General features: G+C 50.5%; 1 protein-coding gene across 1 annotated transcript in view; it reads left to right on the top strand.

Moving 5' to 3' along the window:
• The window catches only part of ADAMTS16 (ADAM metallopeptidase with thrombospondin type 1 motif 16), a 106662-nt gene that overhangs the window by 49589 nt on the left and 46496 nt on the right, over positions 1-10577 (top strand). Inside the window, exons 13-17 of the mRNA XM_025050503.1 lie at positions 4096-4244; positions 5375-5547; positions 7301-7431; positions 9389-9512; positions 10087-10331. Of these exons, the coding sequence (XP_024906271.1) occupies positions 4096-4244; positions 5375-5547; positions 7301-7431; positions 9389-9512; positions 10087-10331 (822 nt within the window). The remainder of the gene's footprint in view (positions 1-4095; positions 4245-5374; positions 5548-7300; positions 7432-9388; positions 9513-10086; positions 10332-10577) is intronic.

Genomic DNA, 10577 nt, shown 5'->3' with positions numbered 1-10577 from the left:
AGGGATGAATAGATGCCAGTGTCAGGCTAAGGCGACAGCTGAATCTGTTCAGTAACAGGAAACATTAAGCCCCTGACACCACTTAACCATGTAAGGAACCAGCTCCAAGCACTACTGTTAAAGCCCCCAGCGTTGATCTGAAGATGCTGGAGTGGACAGACCGCTTTGACCTCTGGCTGCTCCTGGGAAACAAAGAGACCGAGCTGGGTAGGAAAAGAAGGAACACGTAAGGCAGCACATCGAGAGTAACCGTGTCATTGAACGGAAAATAAGTCTTCTTAGGCCTCAAGAGCAATATTTTAATCCTTTTGATTTAACCTGTGATGGCATTGTTTGTTTGTTTGTTTTTCAGAAGATCAAGTATTATTGACAAAGATAGAAATGTGTTAGACCCAAAATATCACTGCAACCATTTTCACTCATAAATATCTGATCTTTTTAGTGATACTAATGAACGTGAAAAAGAAATGCATGCCAAATATTGCTGATCTGTTACATTTAAATTCCAAAGTAAATATATCGCCCTTAAATATATTTAAGTGTGAGCACAGACAGAAAGGATTTAAAATATTAATGTGCAATGCTAGTGTACGCTTTTAGGTTAAATGATTGCAATGCCGACTGAGAAAATGGAGAGAAATAAGGCAGACTTACCTGAGAATAGCACCCAGCAACAATTCACCCTTCACACGTCAACATGCTTTATTTTTCAGTCTCTCACGGAGGTCGGGATTCATATTGAAATCGTTCTAGTGATCTAGGCTTCAGTAGTTGAATCAACTCATAACAAAAGATCGGCTAAAAATGCTTTTAGGTTCTCGAAAGAATAAAAGGGCTGCTGAGGGACGACAAAGTGAAAACGCCAGCTGTCATCGGACACAGGGAGCGGATCGGAGGAGTGAGCTAAAGGCACTCGTGACCTTCCTGATCATAACGGACTCAAATGTATTCTTTAGGTGACAGTTTGCAAAATTATGCCTATTTCCTGAAAGCTTGGCCCCCCCTTCTGTTGTTGCCCATGATTTATTTGTCACACAGGTGGGGGGTGGCTCTGCAGGTGTCCTGCTGCCCTCCTGGCCATAAGCTATTGTTTTCCTGGGTCATGCTGTGGCCGTAGCTACCTCAGAATAACCCGTATATTCTGGTTACATCGTACTTACCTTGAAAGCACCGTCCAATTGATTTTCATTGGTATTTTAAATGATTTTCTCTTGTGTTTCCCAAGATAGCTTTTTCCTTCATATTAAAAAGAACGAGGGTGTGTGAAGCCAGAGCAGGTGCCTACGAATTACAGAGCAACCAAGCGTGGGGCCCGGCATCTCACGCTGCCCAGAGGCCGCAGCGGGGCAGGCGTGCGAGGCTCGTGTGAATCTGCCTTTGATGTTGGCTCGCGTGTGTCTGCGAGGGATAGCGACTTAGAAGTGTGCGTGCATCACGGGAGGTCAGCCTAGCAGACGTTCGACAGCCAGACGGCTTCGTGCGTCCCCCTCCTGCTGGCAGCCCGTGTCCTCCGGCTGGCCGTTACCATCGAGGCCCCGGGCGTGTGCGTGGGGCGTGGGGGTAAACGCGACCAACGTCCAGTGTGTTTGGTGTGCCGAACCCGTGCTCAGCATGCTACCTACATGTAATCCTCACGACAGCCCGGGGGAAGCCCATGGTGACCCCACCGTGCACTCAAGGACTCTTCCAGCACAAGGACGCTGGAGTCCTCCATGCTCATGTGAGAGAAATCCTTGGAAGGTCAAGGCCACAGCCTGGTGCATCCAGAGCAGATCCCCGTTTTTAATAATCGTGGCTCCTTAACGTCTAAATAAACCGGCTCTCGCTTTCCAGATAAATTGCGTGGGGCGCTCTCACTCAGCCCCTGGCATCCTGTTGGGTCCCCGGAGCAGCTCAAGCTCGTGGCTTCTGTCACCCTCATGTCCACACGCAGGCTCGAGGCCTTGGGTATCGTGCCCCGGGTCACACACGTGGCAGAACTGATGCACGCGGCTCATTCTCTGCTCCACGGTGCCGATTTCCTGCTTCTCGGTGTGCTCTGGGTCAGGTGTGACATGCGGGTGCTGTGACTATGACAAGAACATGGATCTCATCGCGACATCGTACTTTTTAAAGTGAAGCCACCCTTTTCGCTACCGATGAAACATAAAATCGCGATGAACAGGCGACGGTCCTCGGAAGCTTCCCGGGCGTCTCCGTGGCAATTTCACTTGTGAATTTCACACATGGGCTTCCCCCGACCTCCTCAGCGACGGGCCCCCAGGCCTGTGACCTGTGTGAGACTGTACCCAGAATCATGCATGTGCACCTGTGTGGGTGTGTATGTCCATATGCACCTGTGTACCCCTCATCTCCTTAGGAGGAAACACAGTGCTTTCTCCTAAGCTTCTCAAAACATTTTCTTAATAATTTATGGAAGCGGAAGAGTCATCTAAGGGTATTAAGGGTCCTGTGGCAAAAATAGCAAGAGATGCATTTGCAAGACTGTGATCCGCAGTAGCAACGATCCCAGCAGAAGACAGAGAAGACGCAGATGTCCGCCGAGGGCCCACCGGCTGGAAAAAGCCCGTCTGGAGCGTTAGGTAGCTGTGTCTACACACTTCCGTGAACGATCCACGCGACGTCTTTGAAAAACAATATGGAAATAGGTTGCGGAATATTAAAAGAAAACGAAACCAAATGTAATTAAAGTCATGTCTAATACCAAAAGCGACATTAAATAATTTAACCTAAATACGCATCAAGTCGCTGGCTTAATTATGACCGTAACGGAGGGATGATCTCAAGTGGCTTTAAAACCGGAACATATTTTCCGAGTTATTCAACGCGTCGATTCTCGCTTTCACGTTGGCTGCACGAGCGAGCGCTGACCGAACGGTGTGTTTGAAACGAAGCAGAAACGACCACGACCAGCACCCGGCTCCGCGCCCATGTCGGCGGGGCTGCCTCCTCCTCTCCAGCCCGCGCCTTTAGCTCGCCGAGGCCACGTCCCTGAGCTGGGAGGGGACAGGGACCGCGGGGCTTCCTTGACACCTGGGCCGTAATGAAAGATTTATTTTTGCTTATGGGAAAGAATCAAAGAGTCGAATGGATGAGACTTTAGTCCTCAGAATCACTTATGTCCTTAAATTCAATTTTTTTCTTCCTTAAATAATATTCAATCAAACCACTTGAAATTGCCATTTCTGTGTGCCAATGATGGTCAAATATTTTAGCCTAATGCATCTGTTCATGATGGAAGTATGTTTATTTTCCTCCCATAAAAACAGCATTGTTTTCCTCTCGGGCCAGCCCTCCGCTGCTCTGTGGTCCAGCGACAAGGGACAAGCAGCTTGCTTCCCCCCTCTCAACAGATGGCTGGGTCTTTATTTAAGAACCTCCAAGCCTACAGCAAACCGTAGGTGGAAAAACCAGCATCACTGACAGTGTGAGATCAGTGTCGCCTTCATGTGGGGCGAAGGTGAAGGAGCCACGTGGGCGTTCTCGCGAAATAACATGACGAGCCGTTCCCTTGAGGAGAGGAGCTGATAGCGTCTCCGACCTTGTGGGGACAGGCGAGCTCTGTGTGGGCTGCTTCGTCGCCTCAGAAAGCCGAGGGACCTCTGACCCGCATCAGCCACAGCCTCCAGCCTCTGAGCCCAGGTGCTTCGGAGCGATGGCCCAGCCAACCGGCCAGAACGACAAGGTGTTGAGTCCGGTGGAGCCTCCAGCTGGCCTTTCCACCTGAGACTCAGTCCATCGTGAAAACGAGAGGTGAAAAGCACACTGTTTGGGGAGAGGTTAGCGTCCTCTGGGCTGGGAGCGAGGCAGCTGGGCCCAAGGCCAGGCAGCACGCCTGGTGGTCCGCGCCGAGCTCCACAGCTCAGAGGCTGGAGAGTCGCTTCGCATTTCTCTTGCCTTCCCGTGGGTCTGCGGAATGACTCTGCTCTGGGAAGGAGAAAGAGGCGTCATCGCTGTGTTTGTGACGTGCTGCCAGAGAGCAGGAGCGTCGATGGCCACGAGTTTCCCCAAAGCCAGGCAGAGCGTTGCCGTGGTGACCACGCGCCTATCTATCTCTGAGCCATTGCGACTTTTTTTTTTTTTTTTAATTTTTAGTGGTGCCGTGGAGGGCAGTGCGTGAAATACGGCGACGAAGGCCCTGAGCCCACCCACGGCCACTGGTCAGCCTGGGGCCCCTGGTCGCCCTGCTCCAGGACCTGCGGGGGAGGCGTGTCCCACAGGGACCGCCTCTGCACCAACCCCAAGTAAGCCCGTCCCCACCTCCCAGCGCAAGCCAGCACTTCCCTGCCACGAGCCTCCGTGGCCCTGAACTTGAACTCGGTCATGCTTGCCCTGTGCTTCGTGTGTTCATTTAAGAAACGCTAACCAGGAAAGCCATCTCCCTTAGCATTTCTTAAGCAGTGATTATGTCTTCGATGCAGTTTACCAAAGACGCTTATAACTACCTGCCCATTGCAAAAAATAACAGACTCAAACAGTGGTATTTCAGAATTGGATTTTAACTCTATTTACCTAAAACACCAAGGGTCAGCCTAAAATAAAGAAATCACAGAAAAAGCGTAGAGAACACAAATAAATACGAATCAATAAATACAATTCATTTATGTAAAAAAAAAAAAAACATTTTGTTTTCCATCAAATGCATTTGCCTTCACGGCACACGTCGTCCGTTGAGGCCGGTGGGAAACCGAGTGACAGAAGTCAGCACGGCAGCGGAGTGGCAGACCGCTCAGCCCTCCGTCTGCACCTAGCCTCGTTTCATACAGAAGTCACATGACCGTCATTTCAGTCCTGTCTTTGATGCGAGAGGCCTGGCAGGCTCCCTGAATCGGGGTGCTCTCGCGCTGGTGTGTCTCGTGAATTTTGTGGGGAGGGGAGCAAGGGGCTTCTGCTGCAGCGCCGACCAGTCGGAGGTGACTGGTTCTTCTCACCCAATCTGGTACCGGCCTGTCGCAGGAAACGGGCAGAAGAAAGCAGGGAGGTAGTTGAATTTCCTTCTCGGTTCCTCTTTCTATCGACTGCAATTCTGGGAGAGCCGCCGCCCTCCCTGAGTCGCCTCTCCTTTATGGAGTTTGGGGAGCAGAGACGCTCACCCCGTCTCCCGCAGAGGGATGCTGGAGGCGGCCGGGAGCAAACTCACGCAAGCCTGCCTTCCGCATCCCAACCCCTTCTACCGATGGCTAAAGGGAGAACACTGCCCACGACCCTAATTCGTAAGAAAGTGCCAGTGGCCGCTTAGAAACGCACCTTTGTCATTTAATTCCCGTAAACAATTTAACATCATCTGCTCCATCTCTCCAATAAGTCTAATTTCTAGGACGGGGTGAGTAGCCATTGAAATGTGAGGTTTCTAACTGCAAAACATGCGTTGCAGACCGTCGCGCGGAGGGAGGTTTTGTGAGGGCCCCTCGCGCTCGCTGCAGCTCTGCAACCGGCAGAAATGTCCCCAGGACAGTGTGGACTTCCGAGCCACGCAGTGTGCCGAGTTCAACGGCAGACGCTTCCGCGGGCGGCTCTACAGGTGGAGGCCTTACACCCAGGTGGGAGGTAAGTCCCAAACCCCGCCCCCTCGCGCCAGCCTCGCACTTCGTTACCTGTGCAGGGTCCTGAGATGGGTGGTGTGCTCAGACAGACCAGGTGCCCAACCCTGTGAGGTCAATGTCACAGAGCCTTCTGGGGGGGCGGGGGAGGGGGGCTTTGATTCCGCCTGCCCCAGGGCTGCTGGCGTCCTATCTGAACTTGACCAGCTGTGTGGTCAGAATTTAACAAGCCAACTAGACAGCATGCACATAATACCAGGAAAACTGGTAAAGTGATAAAAAATTCAAAGGATATGTGTTACTGATAATGGATCGATGTTTATTTTTTAATCACAAATCACGGTACTTGACGGTGATGTTACCATAAGCACGTCACCCACTGAGCACTTTTCATTGCCAAAGAATGAAAGAAAAACTTTAGTATCTTTTGGAAAATCAGATAATTTTCAAGTATACCATATTCAGAAAGTCTTGATCTATAACTGTAAACCCAGACATTTATTTGTACTATATGTAAGATTTTACTCTTTGGTTGGAGAGAAACACGTATACGATGATGATTTCGTTTGAACTTGGTAGCTTAAGTAGCATAATTTCAGAATAAATTCAAAGAACACCTAATTATGTCATTCTTTGAAACTGGGGCTGTCGTTCAAGCAATGTTCAAGAGAGGCATAAGCCGGACCTTCTCATAAGCCACTTACTTTTACCACCCCAATATATAATTTTCACAGTGAGAGGCTTACAAAGTTAGTAAATTCTGAAGGAAAATCGCAAGCAGTTTCACACAAAGTGTATTGGTTGTGTTTTAATCTCAGCAAAAATTAAGTAAGTGAGAATCAAGTAGGCAGGAGAAAGAAATAAAAGAGCCTTGAATTGGGGTCAAAATATGTGTGCTACTCCTGGCTCTGCTAGTCATCACTAAATAAAATAATCACGGAATTATTCAGTCATGTCTCTTGCGAAATAAAGAAAATATCTGTAGAAGAGTCTTGGGCTTATGAAACTTCTAAGGCAGACAAAATTTTCGTCAACAACTATCCCCTTCCTACCAAGAAAAGAAAAAGGGAAAAAAAGATGTATACAAAAGTTTCTGTTAACTATATAAATCATAAACCCTTGAAATATATTATCAAGAGAAGAAGTGAACTATCTACCAATCTTAGGTATAATAATGATACCTATATTCTCCATTATCAGTATTTTTTGACAATCCGTTTATAGAAAATATTGTTCTCTGGAGATCTCATCTAAAAGCGATTCCTTTTATCAGTTTAAAAATATTATGTATTTCTTCAACGGCATTAAGCTATTAAGAAATTAAGTAACCATTTTAATTCTCATATTACATTTTATTTGTAAGAATTTTGCATATTGTTATAAAGTGGTAGTGACTTTTTGCATTTCCAGAAAACAGTAGCTAATTATACCGGTAGAATAGTGAACAGCAATGTTGCAGTAAGTCAACAAATGTTTATTGAATGCCTACTATGTGCCAATAACTGCCTAAAGAGCAATGACTAATAAAAGACAGAGTAGAGTAAAAATTAACAGTGAAGCTTCAAACGATAATGATGATAAATGAAAGGGAAAAAACAAACCTATTGAAGCGACCATACAAAACTGTCTTTGCAATGTATTATTGTGTGGGAGTTATTTTATGGGCAAAAAAGAAAAACAAAAGTCTAAAATTTAGAGCAAAAATGATCAGAGCTTAAGTATCTCTCTTATTTGTGTTTGTGTGTGTATGTTTTTTTAAGATCAGGACTTATGCAAACTCTACTGTATCGCAGAAGGATTTGATTTCTTCTTTTCTTTGTCCAATAAAGTCAAAGATGGGACTCCATGCTCGAAGCATAGCCGTAATGTTTGTGTAGATGGGATATGTGAGGTAATAATGATCGTTCATTCATTCAACAAACATCTCCAGACGGTCTGCTTTGTGCCAGGCATCCTGTAAGGGGCTAGAGAGGCCAGACACTTAGAACGAGCCCTTTCTCCCCACGTCACAGCCCGGGGTGGGGAGAAGCCAGGTGACACACAGCGGTTCGTCAGAGCAGAGGTGCGTGCAGAGCGTGGGGAGCAGGGAAGACCCGATTCCCTCTGAGACGCGCGTCTGGGATATTCGCAGGGCTCCTTGGAGAGGGAAGCTTCCGAGCTAGATCTGAAAGGGCGACTTGGAAGGGGGGTGTTGGGGAGACAGGCAGGGGGGCAGGGAGGCGTGAGAAAGCATGGGTCGGTCGGAAACGATTGGGTCTTCAGAGAGCTCGGTGGGCACGGGCTGCGGGATGCCGAGGGAGGCAAGTCGGGAGGGAGAGGCTTCTCCGGGCCACCCGCTGCCTGGATGAGGAGCTGGGTGTTTATCCTCGTGTCCCCATAGGACAGGCACTGGGACCGGGAGCAAATGGGGTCGCAGGATGAGGCTGTGGCGGCTGAGCACCAGCATGGGGAGGACTACAGGCAGGGGCGGCTCAGCCTGGAGGCCACTTGGCAGCTACTGCAGGGCCTCGGGAAGGTCTGGACCCTGAGCCGCCATTGGAGGGGGACTTAGGAGAAGGGCCGGGGAGGACTTGGTGGCCAAGCGAACACCGATCGTCCTCAGAGCTTGTCGCCAGGAGCAGAAGGAAGTAAGATACGGAAAGAATGTCCTTGTAAACAAAGGGGAGGGGTGACCAAGTCAAATGCGCTGCACGCAAATAATGGGCCTCCGACGAAGCGGTGACCCAGCGTTCTTAATCGCCGGGGTTCGAAGACCTCGGTTCTCTTTCCAGTTGTCTCTGGGTTGCAGGACCGACCGTGGTAAAAACGCTACCACGCGCTCGTGCCCGCAGTGCGGTCCTTTTTAACACGTGAAGATGAGGCCGGGGGATTCTTTTAAGATCTTTTTCAGCTTTAAAATGCTCGCATCTCTACCCGTTTTGTTTAATGATCAGTTGATTTGTTCAATATTTCATTACTTTCAGGTATTCTTGATGATACAGTGTTGAAATCTCTCGTGTATAATTACGAGATCCAGCTAGCTATGACATGAGAAGTTTGTTGGCTGTAAAATATAAGCTGGCCTGAATCGGTCTGTGGCAAAGCCTGCCCTGAGCCCATGTGACACTCCTGGTCAGTGTGATTTTCCCTTAGCTTAGTATGAAGACGTATGTGTTTTGCTACAGAAACGTCATCGCTATATCCTAGGCCCAGTGGGGACTTTCGCGTTATATGCATAGTATGTTAATTATCTTCGTAAAATGCGAAAGTCTCAAACGCATCTGGCCCTAAGCATTTCGAGCAAACGACTGCGAACTACAGCTGTTTCATTTCCGAATAGATTTTTTTTTTTACATCTGTAGACGATGCTGCTTATCAGGAAAGCGTTGTAGAGTCATGGAGTTTTCGAGGTTTCGGGAGAGCCAGCAAGGACATCCTTTTCCATACTTTATTGTGAGGGAGAATTTCCGTGTGGCACGTGGCCCTCTCTGCCACTGCACAGGGGGACACGAAAGAATGTGGCGTATTCCAGTGGACCCCGGCAGGGACACATGCTTGTCACTCGTACTAAGTGCTTTGTGTCAGTCTAAAATTGACCCATGCCTCCCACGTGGCGACCTGCTAGACTTCATTCGGGGCCAGGGAGCTGCGCAGCGATGCTGGAGAGGTCAGGTGACGTTCGTTTGACTCTGCAGAGTAGAATTTCGGTCTCGCTGTGCACATACTGGGTATCCAATAAATATTTGTTAACTGCCCTGTTGGTGGACTTTTCGGCTGTGGCGGGGAGGCCGTTTCCTGCTTGAGGCTTCTGACTTCCCTCCTGTTGTCTTTTCTCTCACGAACGACGTGTGACCTCACGGGTCCTCCAGAGAGTTGGCTGTGACCTTGTCCTCGGATCCGATGCCACTGAAGACTCTTGTGGTGTGTGCAAGGGGAATAACTCGGACTGCACGACGCACAGGGGCCTGTATGCCAAGCAGCACCGCACCAGCCGTGAGTACCGGCCGCGGGGCGCAGGGGTGAGCGGAGAGGCTGCACGGGGTGCAGGGGTGAGCGGAGAGGCTGCACAGGGTGCAGGGGTGTGCGGAGAGGCTGCACGGGGCGCAGGGGTGAGCAGAGAGGGTGCACGGGGCGCAGGGGTGAGCGGAAAGGCTGCACGGGGTGCAGGGGTGAGCGGAGAGGGTGCACGGGGCGCAGGAGTGAGCGGAGAGGCTGCACGGGGTGCAGGGGTGAGCGGAGAGGCTGCACGGGGACTTCCCCAGTGGGAGGAGCTCGAGGCACAGCGACAGCAGCAGGTGTTCACGGTCCCCACCTGCCTGACACCTGCCTGACACCTGCTTAACACCTGCCTGACACCTGCCTGCTTCCCGCCTGCTTCCCACGCCTTCCGCTTTGGTCCACAGTGTTGCTAAGTCACTTGAACAGGCATGGTCTTCAGCAGAAGGGGAAATCGCGAAGCTCTGCTCTGAGTAATAACTAAACAAAGCTATCGTTCTAACCGCCGGGGGTGGCGTTGGCACCGTCGGATGACAGGGCTGCTCCCCCGTGCCCGTGCGCTTCCATCCAGAGTACCACCAGGTGGTCACCATCCCACCCGGAGCCCGGAGCATCCGTGTCCACGAGACGAGCGTGTCCACCTGCTACATCGCCGTGCGCAACGCCCACCAGGCCTACTACCTGAACGGCCGCTGGACCGTGGACCGGCCCGGCCGCTACGCATTCTCAGGCACCACCTTCGACTACCGGCGGTCCCACGGGCAGCCCGAGAGCCTGACCTCTGCGGGGCCCACCAACGAAACGCTGGTCGTGGAGGTAGGCTCAGCTTCGTGGTTTCGGGGGGCAGGGATTCAGGGCATCCTGGCGTTTCTGAGGGGTCAGGGCTGTCGGAGGGGTGTTCAGTGTCCGGAAGCGCGTCTGCACCTGGATGATGCATCAGAAACAAGGCCGATCGTGCATAGGCCGAACGCGGCCGCGGCATCCGTCACCTCCCGTGTCTTGGTACAGTTCCCATGTCGGCCGTTTTTTACGCATCTGCCCCTGTCCTTAAGCGATGTGGCT

This window comes from Pteropus alecto, unplaced genomic scaffold (genome assembly GCF_000325575.1).
Source record: "Pteropus alecto unplaced genomic scaffold, ASM32557v1 scaffold137, whole genome shotgun sequence".
In the NCBI taxonomy this organism is placed as follows: domain Eukaryota; kingdom Metazoa; phylum Chordata; class Mammalia; order Chiroptera; family Pteropodidae; genus Pteropus; species Pteropus alecto.
The sequence above is the reverse complement of the archived record's forward strand: the minus strand, read 5'-3'. Positions and strand labels throughout refer to the sequence as shown.